We start from the raw sequence: 24,003 nt of genomic DNA on the forward strand, positions 1-24,003 counted from the left end.
AAACCAGCAATACGGTTTGGTACAAGCCAAATCGTCTAGTTCGGGTTGGTTCAGCAATCACTGAACCATACTCAAACATAGTCACAATCACCATAATTTGATTCTAATTTTCTAGGTTTTTATATTTCACATGCATGCAAGCAAAATGTATGCACCCTCCCCCATACACACACTAATCTTCTGCACATGCATACATACTTATGGGATGTCTTCTGCAACAACAGTTCTCTCTCTTTACCTGGTCAATGGCATCTATCTAATTAAAGCATGCTCTTTACATTTCAGAATTTTAGTCTTAATACTTCAAATCTGATATTTATGCTCTTTAGCCTTAATCAAATTTTTAGGCTCTATTGAGCCTAACATTTCTGTCAAGAAAAAAAAGGAAACAAGTCGGACACTTATGATCCCAAAATTCAAAATTTCCTTATTTCTGATGACCTTATTTTGATCTCTCACTAGTCATTGACTTTCTTTGTTAGAATTTATATTAGTGCTATGATGCTTAAATCTTTTCATTACTTAACTTAGATCATTTATGCTTCACAATGAATCACCAGATTGATTGATTTTCGTCTTACAGCAGCATAAGGATCAATTTAAGGCTTGGGCTTTAGAGCAAAGTACGATAAAGTCCCCATCCCCCTTCCCCCAACCCCAACCGCCATCCCAAATGAAGGAGACAAAACAACATATTTTCCCTGAATATAGTAAATTAACAGAATCAAGAAGAGCTTATTCATGAAAAGCTCATCTTGATGAAGAAATCAATTCGTAGAAAGGGATATTTATGAAGTAATCCATTTTTTCAATTCTCACCAACACGTAGGACTAGTGATAGCTGCAAATATTGATTCGATGATGACTTCATTGTTAGTTCTAATAAATTGAGCTATCACATGCCAGTGAGTGCTGGCCAAGTGGTAGAATGGTATGTATCATGCTGTCTGATGCCATGCCAATGTTTGATACACAAGCATTGCACATGCCAAGCAACAAGATGCATCCCAGTGCCATGTTCTGGTAAGGCATTGGAGCGGTACATAGCATGTTGTATTGTCCATGCCAACTGGTACTTTTAACTATGGTTACATTGGCAAAAGCTTATTGGATCTTAACCACCATAGTAAGGTCCAAATTGTGTTTTAGAGCCCAAAAATATCTTGAAAATTCCAATCTACTCTACATTAGTGGTCAATAGTCGCAATTATTTTACAGAAGCAGAGTTGGAAGCTCTACAAAAAATATTATTACGAGAAAAAAACAATTAACATTTAAGTATTTAGCATATTTTATTGGACTAGTTTCTTGGATGTGGCAGAGTATGGAAGAGCATGTGAGACAGCACTAGCAGACAGCTCAATTTTATTCCTGACTCAATGTGAAACAGATAATTTGGTTCTCTATTGCCTTCCAAATAGTGGATGATTTAGAAGCAAATAAACTATCATATCTGATGGAAAATAAAAATTCAAGGGTCTCAAACTAGAGCTTTTGGATCAAAGAACATTGACGGTCGGTCTGATTTTTACTTTACTGATCTTGTTTTTACATATGCCACCAAAATTACACTACGAAAATTGGGAGCTCTAAATTTTTGCCTGTCAATTACCATTCAAATCAGTAGTTATCCCTCTTAATCACAATAATATTATTCAGTCTGACAGCCTGTGCAAAAAGTTTGGTTAAATCCCTAAATCATATTATCCACTATCACATGTCTCACCTTCTACTTACCGATGACAACCAGCATCTGGCGGCATCAGTACCATCGGAGGCAGTGTCCGATGAGCGAGCAAACGAGAGAACCTCGAAGGCTCTCAAACCATCTAATGGGTGGGGAGTGGATGGATTTTATATACAAACCGATCTGAGTGACTAAACTGTCCCAAACCAGCAATACGGTTTGGTACAAGCCAAATCGTCTAGTTCGGGTTGGTTCAGCAATCACTGAACCATACTCAAACATAGTCACAATCACCATAATTTGATTCTAATTTTCTAGGTTTTTATATTTCACATGCATGCAAGCAAAATGTATGCACCCTCCCCCATACACACACTAATCTTCTGCACATGCATACATACTTATGGGATGTCTTCTGCAACAACAGTTCTCTCTCTTTACCTGGTCAATGGCATCTATCTAATTAAAGCATGCTCTTTACATTTCAGAATTTTAGTCTTAATACTTCAAATCTGATATTTATGCTCTTTAGCCTTAATCAAATTTTTAGGCTCTATTGAGCCTAACATTTCTGTCAAGAAAAAAAAGGAAACAAGTCGGACACTTATGATCCCAAAATTCAAAATTTCCTTATTTCTGATGACCTTATTTTGATCTCTCACTAGTCATTGACTTTCTTTGTTAGAATTTATATTAGTGCTATGATGCTTAAATCTTTTCATTACTTAACTTAGATCATTTATGCTTCACAATGAATCACCAGATTGATTGATTTTCGTCTTACAGCAGCATAAGGATCAATTTAAGGCTTGGGCTTTAGAGCAAAGTACGATAAAGTCCCCATCCCCCTTCCCCCAACCCCAACCGCCATCCCAAATGAAGGAGACAAAACAACATATTTTCCCTGAATATAGTAAATTAACAGAATCAAGAAGAGCTTATTCATGAAAAGCTCATCTTGATGAAGAAATCAATTCGTAGAAAGGGATATTTATGAAGTAATCCATTTTTTCAATTCTCACCAACACGTAGGACTAGTGATAGCTGCAAATATTGATTCGATGATGACTTCATTGTTAGTTCTAATAAATTGAGCTATCACATGCCAGTGAGTGCTGGCCAAGTGGTAGAATGGTATGTATCATGCTGTCTGATGCCATGCCAATGTTTGATACACAAGCATTGCACATGCCAAGCAACAAGATGCATCCCAGTGCCATGTTCTGGTAAGGCATTGGAGCGGTACATAGCATGTTGTATTGTCCATGCCAACTGGTACTTTTAACTATGGTTACATTGGCAAAAGCTTATTGGATCTTAACCACCATAGTAAGGTCCAAATTGTGTTTTAGAGCCCAAAAATATCTTGAAAATTCCAATCTACTCTACATTAGTGGTCAATAGTCGCAATTATTTTACAGAAGCAGAGTTGGAAGCTCTACAAAAAATATTATTACGAGAAAAAAACAATTAACATTTAAGTATTTAGCATATTTTATTGGACTAGTTTCTTGGATGTGGCAGAGTATGGAAGAGCATGTGAGACAGCACTAGCAGACAGCTCAATTTTATTCCTGACTCAATGTGAAACAGATAATTTGGTTCTCTATTGCCTTCCAAATAGTGGATGATTTAGAAGCAAATAAACTATCATATCTGATGGAAAATAAAAATTCAAGGGTCTCAAACTAGAGCTTTTGGATCAAAGAACATTGACGATCGGTCTGATTTTTACTTTACTGATCTTGTTTTTACATATGCCACCAAAATTACACTACGAAAATTGGGAGCTCTAAATTTTTGCCTGTCAATTACCATTCAAATCAGTAGTTATCCCTCTTAATCACAATAATATTATTCAGTCTGACAGCCTGTGCAAAAAGTTTGGTTAAATCCCTAAATCATATTATCCACTATCACATGTCTCACCTTCTACTTCCTAAATCTCACTTATTAAAGGTTTTAAATTCTAATAACTCCTCCAAATCCCATTTGAATTAAAATATCTATTTATATAAGTAGGAAACATTGTCCTCTTGAAATTTTAAATCTAACTTGACAGGAAAGAAGATCCTATGAGTCATCAGCCACTCATCCTATGGAAGGGAGTACAAGGAAGAAAAAGATTTTTGTTTTTTTTTTGTGCGCTTAAGCCTTCCATAGACACTTCTGAAGCATATTTTTCATCAATATGTTCCTGATTTATTTAGCAGGAAAGAAGATCCTGGGGAGGGTCGGAGGGGGAGTGATTTTGTTAAAGCATCCCATAGATACTTGTGAAGCACAAGTTTCATCAATCCTTTTTTTCGGTGACAGTGTTAGACACCTCACTAGTCACATAGATTTGTTTAACATGCATTTATTTATTTTTACTTCTGAATAATTCAATTATTAAATGATAATTTGGACGGATGTAGGACGATAATAAGATAATCTCATGAATGCATTGGATCATTGTGATCAGATTGTTTCAAGTTTAATAATGACATATTTAATCAAATATAAATGAGCTCAGGTTGCTTTTGTCCTCCTTCAGCCCTGTTTATTACTGCACAAGAGTTATACTTTCTTTTAATCTACTTTATCCATAGTATATTTCCTTACTTTTCATTTTCTTATTTTCTGTTATTTTTTCCTTTTCCTAAAATAATCTACATGATTCTCTTTGAAAGAATATCTTAATAGAAAAATAAATGAGAAGTCAATTAATATATAGTTCATTATGTCTCTTTTTGGAAAAGGCTGGATGATTATGGTTATGGTTATGCATCTTTTTAAACAAGCAATGCATAGGAAATGGAGTTGCATTGACACCAAATAATATGCAAAAAAATTGTGTTCGGTGCTTATGGATAAATCTTAACTGCATACTTCATCTAAAGAATGTTTTAATGGCAAAAGCTTTCATCAAACACCAATATTAACAAATGATGTTCTAGTCAACTAAAACTCTCACCAATATCAGCAGTGGCAGAATGCACTATAGTTATTGTATGATGCTACAACTACCTCAAAGAAAAGAAGGGGGGAAGATGAAACAGTTTCTTGAAAATACATGGTTTTTGTATCAATAGACCAGCTTTGCCCTACACATTTCTGAAAGAGTATGTAAAATCCTCAAAAACAAATCGATACTCACATCTTGTAGGTGCTCCCAACCAGGTTTTCGCTTAGCAACCGCATCTCGGAGTTGATCATACCGCATAGATTCCTTACACGAGTGACCACAAATTAATAATGAAAACAAAAACTAAATGGAAAATTTTAAGTGGCCCTAAGATGTAAAATAGAAAAGAATTCCAAATGTAGATACATAACATATCGCTAAGTGGAAAACAGAAAATAAATATAGGACAGGAAAAAAAAAAGATAGTGTGCAACTTTTACCCCCTATATAGAGGTTATATGTATATTTGAAAAGAAAAATTTCAAAATCATGCTTACAACTTGCTAAGAATCTCCAAACAATCACGAGGCCGGTTAAATATTTACATAGATATAAGCATACTATAAGAGTTCCAAATAAAAATTATGTTATGTTATGAAAAGCAGGGTGCATTTGGCTTATTGTGAGTTTAGACACTGCTTTATTTAGCAGGCTGCATTATCGTAGAGCTAGATTTAAGCCCAAGAGTTTTTGGTTATATGTAATATAGAATCTTCCATTGGTCTCCTTTATTTATTTACTTTATTTATTGATTGATTTTTGTTTGATAGGCAACAAAAATGAGATCCCGAATAAGTGAGCCTTCAGTGAATTTGACAACCTTGTTCAATTTGGTGGTTTTATGTATCTTGAAAGATTGGATGATTCCACTTGCAATTAAGATCTAGCTCAAGCTAATTTTTGGTTTTATGCATATGTCAATATGTGAGTTAACCTCTAATTTGGTTTATGTAAGTTCAAATATGGCTTCTCATGTAACATGCACAAGGCTCGTAATCAAAAATGACGTCTAAAAGCCAATAAAAAAAAAAAAAGATGCATACTTGACCATATAAGAATGTAACAAACAAACCTTGTACGCCCACCAAATTTTCTGCTTGACATCATCATCATAGTTGAATCCTCCCAAAACTTGAGGCATGGTTATTAACCAGAAGGCTGCAATCTTGGGATCCCTCATGCTATGAACAATGTTCTGAGGAAGGAAAAAAATGATCAATGTTCAAAGGCTCCTACCTAAAGTAACTTCCTATGCGAAATTACAAACTATATTGCTTTTGTCTATATTCCTGCCCAGCTAACTCTCTAAACCTCTAAAGATCTCACTTATCCCATTCGGTGATATAACATGATAACCCAGATATTGGCTTATCATGGATTAGATTAAAGGATTAGAATTTTTAACTAGACAAGAAACTCAATATCTTGACAGAAATATAACAACCAAGGCATTGAAACATCAGCTGATAGAGTAAAAGTGGAAATAACCACCATCTTAATTTGATTTAATGTTTATGAAGTATAAAAATTTAAAAATAATAATAATACTACATAATTAACTGATTGATAATATCAAGCAAAATATTAATATTTAATAGGCTAATATCTTGAAATACGTTGGTTTATATTGTCTGAGCTAATAAGACATGACTTATTACAGACATCCTATTGTACCGATGGCCAAGAAAATAACCATGATGTCTATAGACCTGAACACAAATTTATGTGCATATTTTTCTGTAATATAAAAAACAAAGAATACTTTTCTCACTAGGTAATACCATAATGAAAAGTAGACACATTCTACAGGAGCAGCACAAGATCGCAACAAAAAAACATCATACTGTCTTCTATGCTAAACAGCCAACCAGTCTCAGTTTCTTTGTGTCTGATTTTGTTAGCAACCCTTTTAAAGGAAAAGGAGGCATACTGTATTAAAAACTACAGAGAAGTCAAACTTACAAGCTACCATAACAAGTTGCAGGAGGGATTATGTAAGAAAGAAGACATTAAATTATAATCTCATAACCAATAAGTTTGTTTGCCCTAAAGGTTAACTACAGGTGCTACATTCAAACTAAGAAAACAGATGAACGGTTTATAAGAAATTAAATAATATAAGCATGGCTTATGCAAACGTTGAGAAAAATACCACAAATACCGTCAGGTCATGTCTATAAGAAAGAAATGACAACTATGAGCGGCCATAGTTAAACTAATAAGCATGTTACAATTATGTGCCTACAACAAGGGCTCTTCCAAGATCCTGCCACTTGTCATAAGTGGCGCAGTGAAAGCTACTTGAAGCGCAGATGATACATGTAAATTAGTGAGATGAGAATAAGGTTGATCTCTAGATAGTAATTATGGATGAAGTTCTTAGAAATCCAAAGATCAATAAAACTAAAACAAAGCTATTGACTAATTTTAGTGGACGCAAAGATGGAAAAATGAAGTCCCACCCATAATGATGTCAATAAGTACTTTAAACAGAACAAAAGGACAGATAAAAGTGTTCAAAAATGAGACAGGAAAGGAGAATTGAAGAGGTTTTAATCATTAAAAGAAGTGTTTCCATTTGATGGGAATATCATTACAGAAATAAAATCCTCCATTTGGCTTTTCTATGGCAATGCTACTCAATGACTCAAGCTGCATTGGCAAATGAAGGAGAAGATTAAAACAAACTAAAGGAGGTGAAATTTTCGTTCATACAACTGGCAAAATAAAAGCTTCTGTGATACTTGCCTCATAGGGGTAATCCATCTTCCTCATAACATTATATGCTTTCCATGGAGGCTCCATGATCTGACAACATAACATGTGAACAATATGAGATAATCAAAATGCAAAATGTAAAAATATGTACCCGGCATGCTTCAGACTGTAACTTATGCACACGCACATGCACACCACACCAATACCCACACCCACAACCATGCCCCTGCCCACACACCCCTGCCCAATCATGTGCCACGCACATGTACATACATGCGTACACAGGTACGTACATACATACATACATACATGCATATATATATATATATATATATGCATGTATGTATGTATGTATATGTATATATGCACATGTACATACAAGCATATATATGTACCCAGCCTACTCATGCACACATCACAATCTTACACACGCATTAGCAGCTCATCTAGCAAAGATTTTTCTTTCTTTTCATTCCCTGAATGGCTCTTTTTAGCACAAGCAAACATCTATTCATGTATTCATGCATACTAAACAAGGATATTAAAATTAGTTGTAGCCACAGTGTTTATGTGCAGTAAACAGAAGAAATCAATGAAATTTTTATGGGAGCTCAACTACTAAGTGAAAACTCAGTACTATTGAAATGAAATTTTATTGTCGAGTCGAGGAAGGGGGCACATCATATGTGATGCAACTCTCAAATCCTAGACAGGAATTTACATTTGTTAAACCTAAACTTCATAGAATCCTAAGATGCCTTCAAATCAGTGCAAGTAGGGCTGTTGAAGGGCCCAGGATGGCCCTGTTAACTTGGGCCTTATTCGGGTTGGTTGGGCATAAAACATTTGAGCTTTGGACTGGGACGGAAAAAACTTTTGAGACCCAAAATTCTTTTGGACCCCACATGGGCTACTATTGGCCTGACCCAACCCAGCTTCAAACCAAATTAACTAGACATTGTTAGTACTAGACATTATATGTATGTATGTACAATATATTATCTATACATAAAAATTTCTTGGTTTTCATGACTCTAAAGCTATATAGTCATACAGTTATGTAAGAAATGTAAGAAAACCTGGAATAGATCCAGAGAAAACAAAAGCACAAAACAACCACATGACAAATTGACCAAGCCCTAACAAGCATAGACCATCCAAATATGATGAGAAAGGGGTTTAATCTACTAATTATTGCTACTAGCTTTTGGCCTTCTATAAGAGATAGCTGTAATTGGCACAGAGAATTTTTGGAGATTCTATCAACTCAATGGCCCTGGTGACATCTATCCCCCAGAAAATCTAACCTTCTCAACCACCATGTTGTTGCTGTACAGACTAAGGATCGAGACTATATCTTACCATGCCTTGAGTATGAATTATACATTAATATGATACAACAGCATAGCTTAGCCTTCTGCATGCCAACCATGACCCCCCAGCAGACCCAAAACCTGTTGGGACCGCAGACCCTTCCACTCTATCCCTCTCGACCTCTCTATTGTCCCAAATCTTCAAACCTAAATTAGGCTCCCTCTAGATCTTCAAACCTTGAGTTTGAGAGAAGCTCCGGCCTATTCAAAAATTACCAACCCAAGTTTAGGCTTGGTGAGGCATGCTTGAAGCAATTCACTCTGCACCTAGCTAGAAGTGCAATGGTGCCCGATCAAGCCTAGCCAATCATCAGCCGAAGATATGCAACTAATTTCCCTAGCAACTACAAAGTTTAAGTCAACAAAATGCAATGTAAAGGAGAAAAGAATAAAGCACACGATAAAAGCATATGATAAATACTTTGATTTTATCAAGGACCCAAAGAGAAGGGTGCTAGGATCATCTAAGGAAAATGTGCTTCCCATTGTTTTAAAAATCACTGCATGTTGCAATATACACGGATATGGTCCCTAGACAACACAGTATTCCCTATATACTGTATATGACCAACTTAGCATTATGTGACCACATAAATGGCCCACTCTCATGCGGAATTGTTGCAGTGTGAATTCAGGCAAATGGTTTGGACTGCAGGTATCACTGACAATTATTAATTTATTAATAATCTTAAAAATATTGCTATTAGGTATTAAGTAATAAGCAGTAACATTTACTGTGAGCTGCTACTGTTATTAAAGTTGATGTTATTATTTGTTGATGTATTTCAAGTATTTACTTACTTTTAACACGTTTCAAAAATACCAATTGCACATACACTGCATTTCCTTTACCACCTGCACACTGCAATGGCCTTTTAAAATACTGGTGGCTTGGGTCATGTGTCAAGTTTAAGAAATTACTTTATTTCTTTTAGCTAATTTGATGTTTCTCCATGGTCTGTCAGAGTTTTGAGTTATAAAGTTGTAGAATAGGTTTCTTAGGGCTCAAGTGGAGAACTATGCATAAAAGTACCAGTAATCATCAAGTATTTGGTTGGATTATGGCTTAGAAACTTGGAATTCATAAAGTCCAATTTCTTGTTTTTCCGCTTCTGTAAGTTTAATATTTTATCAAGATATCAGTATATGCATATTTACTGCATTTTCAACACGGATGTGGTCAACTTGTTCATGCTTCTAGCAAGCTCTGTCTAAGTATAGCTGCATTGAGTGAAATTCCACAGTAAAGATAAAAACCTCATATTCTGGCAGAATATGCATAAAACAACTAAAAACAACAAATTAATTTTATACTCACATCATCTGCAGAAATCCTAACTTGCAACCGATGTTTGCATTCTGGGCAACCCATTACACCCTGCAGAATGTAAACATAAGTATTCAAATATATGAATTAAAAGTTTATAACACGCAGAAACTAGCTCTGTTAGTCTCATATAAGCAAGACCAAGGCCTGCATAACATGAAGAACTATTAAATGCCTAATAACTAGGGATCGCAAATCTACTATTTTTCAGCTTGAACAATTACCACAAATTTACTAGATAACTTCTCCAAAAATAGACAAAGCATCAGTTTAAAAGCATGGACAAAGCATGGCTGCATTACATAAATCCAAAAATAGATAATTTTTCCGGCTACCATTTGTATGCTATAGGGTGGTACACATGAACTCAGAATTGATGGCACCAATTTAAGACCAGAAAATTGCACTTACAAGGCAAAAGTCTAATTGGGAGAATGAAAATGATCAGTGGGCAAGAGTTGTTTCATGGGTATGGATATGGTAACCATATGTGGCTTCCATATGTGATATGGTATGACTACTTTTCAGGGAATAAGAAGATGAATGAATAAGCCTGAATAAACATGTACATCAGCTAACTTTGCAGTTACCAGAACAAAATACTTCAGACAAAGAAAATGCTAACTTAAGACAACAGGGGAAAACAGTTATAAGATAAACTAAAAGTTCCTCACCGTTGCAAATACTGGTACCATAGAACGGTTTGATTGATATGCATACTCTACAACTATAAAATCAGCAGATAGGTCCAGTCGGTATGTAGTATAATACTACTCAGATCTTATAGGAAAGAAAGATCATCAAGTTTTAAGTATATCTTCCTACACTATAGGACAGAAATGCTAGGTTATATATCAAGATCAAATACCAATATCCATAAGCATAGTTCATATGACAATTGATGACCTATTTATTATCTACATGCACATAAAACATATATTTCCTACAAAAGTAGGCCGTAAACATAATAAATATAACATACCAATATCCATAAGCATAGATTACAATAATCTGAGATCATAACCAGAACCTACTCAATCACATACCAAATGCATCTTAAAAATAATAAGAATTAAAGTCTGTATCATTTAGATAGGAGTAGAAGAAATGCATGTATCTTACTGATCCATCACAGCTCGGACAATCTTTGGAGGGCAATGGTATGGAAAGATCGATAGTAGCAGGAAGGTGGACCAACTCAGCACAGTTCTCAACAATGGCTTCTGCAACGCACTCAGCAGTTGCTCTCTCTCCACTACAAGAATATGCCAAGAAAACCAAAACAAAATTTGCGACTAACTAGGATAAGTTGCATGCAGTTCAACAGATCTTTTAGATCTAAAATGAAGATTTATCACTCACATATTTTCCTAAAGATATCTGTCATAATTATAAAAAAAAATTTATCAAGCAAGGATAAAAAGCTTAAAAGCATAGCAAGCATTAATAGTTTGTTACAGATCATTGTAATAAAAGCTATAAGAACAAATCATTAGTCTTACTGCTTTTTCTTAAAAAGAAAAAGGAAGGGGAAAAGGCAAATTCATCCTCCAATCAAAGCAGATTGTTCAGATGTCACCAGTCTTATGAAACTGTTTTCCAAAAATGACTTGCATTCTTAAGTCTTAACATAGTAGTGTATGTCAACCTGTCCCACACCAGCAATGTGCTCATATTTTTGGGCTACTCGAATACCTCCCTCCATAAGTTGAATCTAAAAAGAATGCCTCCCCCACAACAGATACAACTTCATCTTATTGGTTTCCAAGTGGCTAGTTGTCAACTGCTCAACATTTTATAGTTCCAAAGGTTAATCAAAAACTTGGGACGTAAACTGTTTGTAAAAATGCAATATTAGGATCAAATTTACCACAAAATTCATTATACATGTTAAATGAAGGCCAATTTAATATTCAGTCAATTTCAATACATTAGATATCATATTTAACATCAAGAAAGGAAGATGGAGAAGGTAGCACAGGAAAGGTTCCATGATCAGCAGGAGGAATCTGTAGACTGAATCAGAGGGCCACAGAGGAGGTTTTAAGGTTAACAGACATGGCACTTTCTCAAAAGTGAGAAGTGAAGCTTGCATCAAGTACATGAAGAGTTCACAGACCATGACAAAAGAAGGTCAAGAATCTAACTGAAGGCATCATTAAAAAGTCTAAAAGGTTTAGTTTTGATGCTACAGTGTAGGAAAAATCAAAAGAGCTGCGAGATATTTTGGAGGCACGTAGAGTAGATGAGATTAAGTTTGCAGTTTTGCACCTCTCGAAGTATCATGATTCAAGTTCAAAGTGTCATCCAAAATATTGTTTAAGACAACATGTTTCAGTTTGCATTGACTATAATAAAAACTTGACATAAACTTGACAATATTTTAAGTTTGAATTGGTTTGATTTGCTTTTAACCCCTGAGATGTTAACATTTTGTCCAAAATGTATAGGTTCCAAACCAAAAAAAAAAAAAAAACTGACAAGGTCATCTGGAATGAACTAAAACCAAAACCGATATTATAGTATCTTTTTTCCTATTTTTTGGCATAGATGATCTCAAAATAAGACAGAGAGCTTCCAGGACAAATTACTTAGCAGGTTCAGTCAAGTAGGTATAATGTGTACTAACTCAAATTCAAGTGGACTATTTGCAGCTATGGAGACACTAATGACTAACCGCACAAAAAATTTAGTTCGCTGTCTAGTGATACTAGCAACACGTTCAAGTTTATTTGTAAATATGCAACATTTCTTGGACACTTCGTGCAATGTCACCAATTAGGGTGGACATCCACTACCTATCATGATTATTTATTTGTTTATTTTCTTTTTTTTTAAACCCAACAAGAGGCTTGATAATAGGATTGTCAACATCAAATTAGGGTGGTACAGGGCGTACCATACTGTACCGATTCAGTACCGGTATACGATACCGAGGACGTACCGACACTCAGTACATCGAATTGGCTCTCGTGCCAAATGTACCGACACAATAATAAGGTGACACCAGTTCGAGGCCCGATACCAAGCGGCATTACTTTGGTCAAAATAATAGTGAATTCCTTTATAATGGCCAAGACTCGCCCTCGTTTAATTAAAACTTGTCTATATGTAGAATCTTGGTAGGAATAATTTCACCAAGGAGTGGTATGGAGAATAATAGAAGTTACAACTTTGAGAATTCAAAGTAGATTATAGCAAATGAGGGAATAGGAAATGGGAAGCATTAATGAATTGAAAATCAGTTAACCGGAAGGTGGCTTTGAAGGTTAGGAAATGCAACCAAGGATGACATAAGCCTATGAAGAAAGGTGGAAGTAAGCGGCAAGTAAGTGCTTCATTATGTCTTCTCCTCATCTATACAAAACTGCTACTCATTCTGATAGCTCCATTCTTCTAGCCATCGCTAGCTGCTATCAATTACCGCAATTCAGCACAGAAAATAAACTTTCAAGAAGCATCAATCTTAGTCTAACATGTAATCGCTTCAGAACTTAGTGTTTTGGCCCTTATCTATGGAGTTTATGATGGCAACTTTTTAGAAAGAAGATATGCTAGGATTGTGATCTGGCTCAATTAAGTGGAGCAGAAGGGTCTAGAAGAAGCTCAGAATTGGCCATAGTTTTGTAAGTGGAAAGGAAGAAAAGTGAGACTCCAGAGAGCTAAATATATAGCTTTGTCCATTTGGGGTTGCCAACTTAAGCATTCTTCCAGGTGACTGAGAGGGATACATACATTTGAGTTGCATTGCAGGAGCAAAGATATGACAATTTGGTGTAGGACCACCAATAAGACTTTTGGACATTTGGTGGCCTCAAATTTGGAGGATAGAAAACTGCATTTCCGCTGCAAGGTACCAAAAATCCAAAGTTTGCTTGATCAGAACATCTTAGCCCAAGGCGATCTAAAAAATACATAACCAGGTCCATTGTCTGGTGAGAAGTTGATAACAATTATTCAAATCTTTTACAACACAGAACTATAAACTAGGTGTGGATTTGGAATTATTTTGGTACCAGATAAGCAAACCCACAATCTGCAAGGACCCACCTAGCTTGGAAAAGAGTAGGCATTGACAAGGAGAAAATGGAGTAGAACTTTTCCTTGTTCTAATTGGCAGTCATTTGCGAAGAAACGTTTGTGGTTTGACAAAGAGGTGAAATTATAGAAAGGTATAGATAGTTCTGTCATAATCTAGTCGACAGCTAGAGAAAAGGAATGTTGTTTAATAACTCAGGCTTGGTGCACTGGCAAGTCATTGGGTGGATTCATCCGCTACAAACAGGCCTCTAGATTAGGATATTTATTTTTACCGATGATACGCCAGGGGGTTCCACCCCCCGAACCCCCCGGTGTTCTTTAGGGTTCTATATTACCCTCATATAAGAGCACTCCCCCCCACCCCACCCCCAATAACTATTTCTTCAATTTCCAGATTCAAAATTATTGTTGCTCAAGAAGACAAATGACTAAAGTCATACCAGAATAGTTGACAGCATCACACTTGTTGTAGAATGATGAGAAGGTGTTGAGATGGATAAAAATATGTGCTGGTTGCAGAACAATACTAGAAATTATGTAAATCTACTAATTTAGATATTTGCCTGTAGTTCCTCAAATTGATATATGGAAAAAGTTCCTGAAACAAATAGTCATTTCATCTCAACTGTCAAAAATGTATGCAGAAATTTTGTATGATATATTTCTTTTCTAGACAAGTTTCATAACATTACCAGAAAAAAAAAAAAAAACTTCAATTACCGACATGACTCTACCTTTTTGGGCTATAATTTTTCACTCGATAATGCACCTTCCCTGTACCCTTGCACATGGTACATCGTAATGCTTGCCAACCATTGCATGTCCGACAATTCCTACAATATGATAAGGCAACTCCATGTGTAAGTCCACCTACAGTTCTATATAGAATGCATAAAGAACTAGTATATAGTCTGACCAGGGGAAAGAACTTTGTATTTATAAGTACAAGCAGATTCTGATATATTAGTACAAAAGTACTTTGCGTCTCTCTCTATTTCCTTCTCTCTCCCGAAGACAACGATGATCTCGGTGGCTTTGACCCCCTCTCTCTTTCTCCTCTCTCCGTCTCTCCTCCCTCTTCCCCCTCTCCCTAGTTCCAATATACATCAGGTTGGTACGATATGTACTGGTATTGTACCGAACCGATTGCAGACCAGTACGACCTTTGGTAACAGTTTGGTGAACCTTGATCACTACTTTGACAATGAAGGTCAAAAAATAAAGAATTACACTCCCAACATCTTAAAAAGGTATTGGCAACGAGGCATGAGCAAACATTCACTATATTATGGCGAATTTTACTTTACATTATTCTACGTTATTTTTGGATTAAAAATGTTAGTCCATGTTGGAGTCCAAACTCAATGAATCATGACCGTATCAATATATAGTGCATCATAGAATGCAATTTTCTCAGTAATATTATTTGAGGAAGACACTAACAGGTTACAGAATTCTGAATTACTCAAATAATTGCATGAACAAAAGAACAGATAGGAAATTGGTAAAAGCTGAAGCGCTAATGAGCCATGTTACACAAGTTTGGGAAGCACATGTTCATTCCATTCTCCTTAATTTTAAGAGAATTTATTATTGCATCTCAATACATAAATACATAACTAAGTAAATGTTATCGTGGTTTTCTTATTTGCAGCTAGTAGAAAAAGTTAATTCACATGAGCATAAATTACCAAATGTATTCCATCCTTACAGTTAATCATTCACATGCACCTTTTACTGCACCTTTAAAACCAAGCCAAGATTATCAAACTTTTTAAACTAACTGAAGTATAAAATTATACAACTTCTTTCTCTAGTAATGAATGCCTATGTTCAATTATTTTTCCAGTTTACGATTCCCCTTCTTGATATAATTTAAAAAAACATTATATTCTTAAAAACCACCAGCGCCACAACCATCAACTCATCATCAAATATCCACAAGCCATCCACAAAGTTATAAGAAGATCAAGAAAACACTAGTTCCCAAAATACCATAAACGCAATCATGAAATAAAGAATGACAACAAAAAGAAAATACTGATGAGACAGAGCATCAACAAGAAAGTCAAACTAAGCATTACCTCTGACAGATAACCTTCCTTCCCAACTCCAGGGCAATATCATAGGTCCCAAGAGTTGCAACCACCTGCAACCCAACCCATAAAAGAAATGACTATCCCTTGCGCTTTTTTTTTTCTTCGGTTGGGGTTGGGGGGGGGGGGGGGGGGGGGGGGGGGGGGAGGAGGGGGAGCAAATAAACTACAAATCCGTCTTCTTTTTTTTCGCTAGGACAAATCCGCCTTTTTCAAGAACTCAAAAGAACATGATCAAGAACTCACAGATATTATGAAATTAATATTTTCTAGAATTAAAAGAACAAAATTTCCTATCAAGGACTCAAAAGAACGTTATTTCTGGTCGAGAAATCAAAGGATGCAATTACTCCTTCTCAAAAACTCTAAGATACTATAGAATTAGGGATTTTCAAGAAATAAAAGAACGAGAATCTCCCATCAAGAAGCCAGGAGGACACTATTTCCAATCAAGAACTCAAGGAACGTAATTAATTCTCATCAAGAACTCCAAAAACGTAAATATTAATCAATGACCAACAAAACAAAGATATTGTAGAATTAGGGTTTTTTAGAACTAAAAATAAACAAGATCAAGAACTCAAAAGTACCGTAATCTCCGATCAAGAACTCATAAAATGGAAAGGCGATTTCTGATCAAGAAAGAAAGAAGCAGCGTACGAAGATGGCTGAGAAGGAGAGGCGGGAGGCGAGCTCGGGGATGCCGAAGCCTCGAGGAGCGGAGCCGGCGATGTCGTAGGCGAGGGTGAACGGGGAAAGCACGACTTTGATGGGGAGCTCCAGTAGGTCGACGATCTGCTGCCCGTACCGAGCCGTGAAGACCTTGTAATACACATCCGCCTGCTGCTTCACCGCCTTCAAGAACCGCTCGGTGCCCCGAGCCATTCCTTCTCTCGCTCTTCCTCTTCGCGGCCGCCGGCCGCCCAAAAGCTGAGAGCGAGCGAGTGGGGGAGTGGGGTTTAAATCGAGGATAAGCCGCCGGATATATATGGATTCGGGGGTTCTTAAAGCCGTGGAGAGGAGGGGATATATACGGATTTCTTTTCTGTTGATCAGGACCGTTCAGCTCATGTAGGCACACCGAAATATGTAGAAACCCCAGACCCGGAAAGCGCACCACATAGCGACTTCGCTTACGAAGACACGCCGAAATATGAATCCGTGGCGATGCTTAACCATTTAATTTTTTTTATTTTATTTCAATCTACTACAAATAAAATTTTATTTGCTGTTTAATAAAATAATTAGATTCAAATCTAAACTTTTAATTTATTTAATAAATATATCAGATTCGAAAATGATAAATTTTTGATTCATTTTATATCCGATTCAATTCCTATCTAATAATTTGACCCGACCAATTGCCGCCCGTAAACTTATATATAAGGTGATGGCTTTTCATAATTTAATTTATGTAAAACAGGTGGTATCACCAATAATTCATCATGTAAGGGGTCTTGCGCAATACTTAAATGTTGTTCCCCATCTAATCTTCCAAAAATCAACTGTCTATCAGCCCGAATCTATGAAGTAAAGAATTTATGAAATATATTTATTAAAAAAAAACACTGATCATGGTGTACTTGACCACATTTTTCAGACCATCTTCTTTTTCCTCTGGACCAACAATGGTAGACGTTCAACATGCAGCATTAGTCCATAATTCAGGATAAAAGAAAGATGGAGTCCTTTTCTCAACCTTCTAATAGAGACTTGTTGCTAGATAGGGAGAGCTCCTGGTCTGTACTCAGTTTTCAAGATATATGCCATGCCCAAACTGTAGGAGAGTACCAAATACTTTGGGCCAATCTTTTCGCCACAAGGATAGATACTTAGAAACAAACCACAGAACTGCCCGCTCATGGCTAAATGAACTCATCATTGATAAAAACATGAGATTAAACAGCACAAATTGTTTTTTTTTTTTTTTTTTTTTTTGCTAATGCGGATGGATCATACCTGACGGGACCAGATACACCCAATAAGGTCAAAAAATAGGATACCTCGGAGTGCCAAGGGCAACTCTCCATCACCAATCCACAAGGTACCTCCGAAGTGACAAGCTACATACGCAGCTACCCAATCCGTAGCACCATTACCTTCACGGTAAATATGCTTGGCCTGAAAGGCCCATCCATCCCTCGCCATAGCCCAAATGTCACGGAGCAGGGGATGGTCACAACCGCCACGCCTTGGACCCCCCTGGATCCAACTGACAACGGTGGCTGAGTCACCCTCTAGGATAATGGACATAGCCCGTAAGACACACCGGGCATGGTGAAGGCCCGCCCAGGCTGCTGTCAGCTCCGCACTCGAAGCCGAAGTGTCAAATAACTGACTGCCACCGGCATAAATTGGCTTTGCCTAGATAAATCAAGCAAGTATCTGCCCAAGCCCTTGCTACCAAGGGCCCACTCAGTTCATCAAAGGCTGTGTTTGGTGATATCTATCTTCTATTATTTCCTTGAAAAAAATATCCATCTTCTGCTATTTAGACATATGAATTTATTTGCATTACCTTGAAGATAGTGTGGTATTACTCGGGATTGGTGGATGAAGAAGGATGTTTTTCTTATTACTTCATTATTTCTCCAAGTAATTCAAAGCCAAATATAGTTCAGAAGAAAGTTAGCATGCCGGATTTTCTCTATGATAAAATATTGTTGTTTTGAAAAAAAAATATTTTAGGTAAAAGGCTAGCTAATTAATTTGTATGTTCTCAACAATAATAGAGCTGAATATTTGTATATTAAGGTGAAGCATGTATTTAGAGAGGCCAATAGAGCCGCGGATTGGGTAGCTTTTTTTCTTGCCGACCACTCTGAGACCATCTCTGAGTGGAAGAAGCGGAGCTACTCGGTGCTCTCCACCATATTTTACTTTTTGACTTTCTTGGTTGTATCCGTACACGTTATATATAATACTCCCATTTTTAGGAAAAAAAAACTAATAACAAAACTATCTCGTATGCAGGTACACTATATCCAAATTTTTAGCATAACATCTTCTCGAGCTAACTGGGCCGTGGGCTTGGTTTGGTGGCCCTTTATGATTGGGCCCCAATGTCAGGTAATGCGTCTCCGAGCTGCATTGGAACTTGTTGGCCCATCTCTCACTCCGAATGGCCCATTGACACTGAGTTTAGTCCAGGGCGCTCTCTAGCTGGAGATCACATTTTATCTCCAGCAGAATTATGTTCAAAAGATTTACAGACATAAATCAAGAAAATTCGTAAAGCATAAACATTTAAATTTAGATTCTATGAAAAGCTACAAAAGGTAAGGTATTTTTCTTTATTAAGAGCATAAAAGTGTGACGAGCAAATTCTAGTCTTGAGATGTCAAAAAGTGCAAAATCAATTTTACATATTTTTTTAGAAAAATAGATACTTGACCAAATATAAGTTGCTCTAAAATATGCCATTTTTCCATCATCAACTAAACATACAAAAACTATTTTTATAGGCATCATTTATTCAGAAAAATATTTTACAGAAAACATATTCCAGTGAAAAAAAATTCCGAGCAAATCAAACGAGTTCTATAGATAAAATGCTCTTTTTAGGTGCGAGGAATGAGGAAACCTGATGTCAAAGAAGCAATTGGAAGAGGAATGAGGAAAAACTTGGAAGGATATGTTCTTTATTATCAAGCTTCCGAGGTTGTGGCTCATATTTTCTCCAACTGCCCCACCATGAAAGAGTGGACTACTATGCTGTGATATGCAATGAAATGATGCAAATATTCTAGGTAATTTCTGGTCTGAATTGTCATAGTTGATGTCTTGTTAGGGGTTGCACTCGTGCGCCAAAGAATGATTCACCTTCTTTTGCATAAATCCATCGATGGATCGCACAAATATCATTTCAAGATCTGTGTAGGCTGATGAAAGGAAAAGCCGGGAGTGCTTTGAGAGCGGTGTGGGTGCATGATCCAACATGCGTAAGAATTTTTAATTAAATAAATTATCTTAGGTGCCCATCATTGTGAGAATGCTATTTATCCTGGGCAGCAATTTTTTGAAGATAATAAATATGATTGCAGTGGCATATCTTAACGATTATTGTGATTTGGACTTTTACAGAATGGATGCCGACATTATTTTTATAATCTGCATATACTAAATGCAATTGGCAAGCGATGTTCTGAATATTAGAATCAAACGTTCATTACAAGTGCAGTATGATCGAGGTGCATGAAGACTTATGTGCTGATGCTGAGGAAGTTCTCCTCTTTACTGTGGGTTGTCCCATTGGCACTTCAATCCTACATATCTTGCAATTTTTATATAATCTTTTATATTATAATTGATTGATTGATTGATTGATTGATTGTGTTAAATTTAGTCAGCCTTACTAAACTTCATCTTGACTGATTTGTAATTGATTGTGCCAAACTTCGTCGACCTTACCAAACTTCGTCAGCCTCCTATTTTATATAAAGGTTGCTCATGTACATTATAACTAATGGGCAGAAATATAATTCTCTTCTATCATTTTTGTTTAACATTATATATGTTCATATATCTATTAAAAATTTATGTTTAAGTTGGAGAATGAAGTCTTTCCAAAATTCTGCTAGCAGCTATCAGTTGTGGTCATGTGCTGATGGAAGAGAGGAATATGACCCAAAATCTTGTAAATTATGCTGATGGAAGTCTTTCTTAAGCTTGTAAATGCATCTACTTTTCTTACTCCATAATCAAAGCACGCAACTTACTACAGCATCGTCATATCATCATACCATCACACTAAAGTCATGCTATTGTTTTTTTTTTATTATTCTTTTATTTTATGAGTGCCTAAGGTTCGTAGGTGATTTCTAGAAAACGCCTTAGATGGATTCCAGCAGTCAAGAGATACTATCCAAATAAACAATAGAGCCTATGTTCCAGTTCTAAGGGGGAGTTGCAAGATGGACAGATAAAAAGCTTCCACGTTGTCCCAAAAGGTCACCAAGTCTTGCTGTTCTTTAGTTTATCTAAGGGGTGGTGCTTCTACCGTGTATACACGGCGAGTATTGGCGCTCCTTGCCCATTTCAATAGCTCGAGAGGAATTCAGAATTTTTAAACTGAGTTCCTAGTAGCCTACTTCCAACACAAATTTGGACTTCAACCATGAGGCTGCCTATCAAATTTATGAACCCGCAGAGTTGCAAGTATTAGGCCATAGTTCGAGTGATTTCACGATCTGTGCCTTTTGAAATAGTAGCTGGAATAGTGGAGAAAATAAGAATGGAGCTAACGATATTTCAATTCATATAATTCTAACATAAGTACAATCTATCAAATCAAGTAAAAATAAATAGTATAAAAAATGTAAAATACTAGCTAAATTTGTTTATTTTTTTTTCGAAATGCCGAGCAGCATAAAAAAACGTCCCATTCTACTGTACTGTTTATTTTTGGATACACACGAGTTATTTCGGGGGAGGTCAGCTTCTCACCATCGAGAAATAATCCTCCAGAGAGAAACTTACAATGATTGAGACTTCACCTCTTAGATGCAGGGAGGAAGTCAAAGCAGGAACCTTTTTATATAATAATATATAAAGGAAGTACGAACACTAGCGATAAAAGAGGAAAATCTAAAGGGAAGGAATACCAGATGCACAGTTTCCGAAGATCTCGAACACCAAGAAACCTAGAGGCATGTGAAATAATGGCCAGTTTAGGATCCCAGTTGGAATTCGTCGATAGCCACGAAGGGAAACCCAAGTATATACTTTTATGGTGTTCGAACGAGCTCCACGTCAACACCACGTGCCACCAAGTCTTGTTCAACGGGGGGGACGGACGGAGGCCCACCGCGCTCTCACGTGCCGCCTCCTTCCCCTCCATCCGCGCGCTGTAGCTCTCGTGGCCGCCCACGCGTTTCCCGCCGGAAAAGTGGATCGCGTCACACGTTCCACCGGGAGTCTATATTCCTCAATGCCATCCGTTTGATAATAATAACAATCGAGTCGAGGTCAAGCAAGCCCCTGGTCCAGCCATCTTCAAATCCAGCCATCTTCAATTGCGACTAATTTACTGAAGGAATATAGAGCTTTATTGACATTTGAGAGATGCTAACAGCTTAAGTAGAGTATAATCTTTGCTCCTTGGTCCATCCAACCACTTATATATTGACTTGTTACCACCGGATAACAAAAAAAAGGTCTAATTGCATGTGAACCTCTAAATGAACAAATTTCAAGTGCTTAGTCAATGGACACAGGCTATGATCCCATGTACCAAGGCTTTGTATGTAAGAAGGGTGCAGGTTGTATCTTTTGCATGAAGGAATGATTCACCTCCTTTTATGATTGGATCCAATGATAGCTACTTTAAAATTTGTGCAAGCAAATGAGAGAAAAATTTAGAGTGCATTGAAAGCTATGCGCGATGCAATTCTACGGTTGATGTCGTAAAAGGAGATGAATTATTTTAATTTTGTGCTAAAGATATATACAACCCGAAGCCATGTACGTAGGAAACCTCAACTTAACCTGCTAAGAAGCTAGCAGCCAGGAAAGCAAATCATGTGCGACCTCTTAATTGAGCCACATTAGTAGAGCGAAAGAGCTGGCGGTGCAATTAAGGAGCTTAGACCAAGGAATGCAGGCTTTTGGTTTGTTCACGTGAACCCATGACAGTTTTGACGGCCTCTCTCTTTCAAATGTCCACCTAACCCCCCTAGGGCCACCCTACTATCAAGAGAAAGGAGGCGAGAGCGAACAAGAGGAGAAGGCGAGAAAGAGAAAGGAGAAGAGAATGGCCACCACGAGCCTCTCTTCTCGACGACTGGCGGCCTCCATTCTCCTGATCACGATCGTTATGATGATCGTCGTGGAATCTCACATTGCATCCGCCATGGAGGACGGCTATGGCAGCGTGATGATGGGCCATTTCCTCGGCCTCAACCCCCGGTCCGGCAGCCGGTTCCTTGCCGAGAATGTGAAGAAGGGGGACCGATGTGATCCGGAGACCAACAACATATGCTCGGGGACGAAGGCCAAGGATGGCTCCCAGCTCCTCTACTGCTGCAAGAACCATTGTCGCAACGTTCTCAGCGATCGCAACCACTGCGGGGTCTGCGGCAGCGGGTGCAGGTTCGGGCAGCTCTGCTGCAATGGGAAGTGCACCGCCGTGGCCTACGACATTAAAAACTGCGGCAAGTGCGGGGAGGTGTGCAGCCCTGGGGAGAGGTGTGAGTATGGGACTTGCGGGTATGCTTGATTTCGTAGTGTTATATATCCAGGGGGAGTTCATGACTATGTTTCACCCTTCTGAAGTATAGAGAAGACACGAGAACGCCCTGGTATGGTTGGGTTTGGGTTTCTGAAGTATAGAAGTTCTGTGTCCAATAAGCTGTTTGAGTCTCTGGTATTGTTTCTCCCATGAAGGGTGGGGATGGTATACGAGCGTTATGTAAGCATGTTACCTCTTCTTTGAGTAAAAATAATGATAAGCGCGAAGGCATGGCTCATGCCCCAAATTACTTCCTTCACCTTTTCGGTCATATCCCTTATCATCATCATCATCTTGGCATCATCTTGCTTCTCTTTGTTTACTTCGCAGCGTTATAGGCAATGACTTTGCTTCTCTTGGTAGGAAACAAGAGAGCTTATATGCGATCTCAAGAGACCTTCGAGTAAGACCTGCATCGTAGATTTGTGGTATGGCTTTATTGGTATTGCTACGGGCTCACTCATAATAAAGAAAAACTCCTCACAGCCGCATCGTAGATTTGTGGCATCATTTCCTGCTAGTAGTGCATAGGTTCCTTCGCTTGTAGAGCGTGGGCCTCGTACCAATTTTTTTCTTGTAGTTTTCA

General features: G+C 37.3%; 2 protein-coding genes across 2 annotated transcripts in view; one reads left to right on the top strand and one right to left on the bottom strand.

Moving 5' to 3' along the window:
- Window positions 1-17,295, bottom strand: part of EMB2737 (embryo defective 2737) — a 28,804-nt gene extending 11,509 nt beyond the window's left edge. Inside the window, exons 1-8 of the mRNA XM_008795913.5 lie at window positions 16,850-17,295; window positions 16,178-16,242; window positions 14,828-14,926; window positions 11,175-11,307; window positions 10,044-10,103; window positions 7,383-7,442; window positions 5,707-5,829; window positions 4,827-4,898 (exon numbers count right to left, since the gene is read on the bottom strand). Of these exons, the coding sequence (XP_008794135.2) occupies window positions 4,827-4,898; window positions 5,707-5,829; window positions 7,383-7,442; window positions 10,044-10,103; window positions 11,175-11,307; window positions 14,828-14,926; window positions 16,178-16,242; window positions 16,850-17,074 (837 nt within the window). The 5' untranslated portion in view covers window positions 17,075-17,295. The remainder of the gene's footprint in view (window positions 1-4,826; window positions 4,899-5,706; window positions 5,830-7,382; window positions 7,443-10,043; window positions 10,104-11,174; window positions 11,308-14,827; window positions 14,927-16,177; window positions 16,243-16,849) is intronic.
- Window positions 17,296-22,677: 5,382 nt separating this feature from the next.
- Window positions 22,678-23,676, top strand: LOC103710290 (stigma-specific STIG1-like protein 2). The gene has a single exon (XM_008795952.5). It carries the CDS (start codon window positions 22,941-22,943, stop codon window positions 23,403-23,405), a length of 465 nt encoding a protein of 154 aa, XP_008794174.3. The 5' UTR covers window positions 22,678-22,940; the 3' UTR covers window positions 23,406-23,676.
- The last annotated feature ends 327 nt before the right edge of the window (window positions 23,677-24,003 follow it).

Source organism: Phoenix dactylifera, chromosome 12 (assembly GCF_051530095.1).
Source record: "Phoenix dactylifera cultivar Ajwa chromosome 12, Ajwa_hap1_PhDact_Kaust_v1.1, whole genome shotgun sequence".
In the NCBI taxonomy this organism is placed as follows: Eukaryota; Viridiplantae; Streptophyta; class Magnoliopsida; order Arecales; family Arecaceae; genus Phoenix; species Phoenix dactylifera.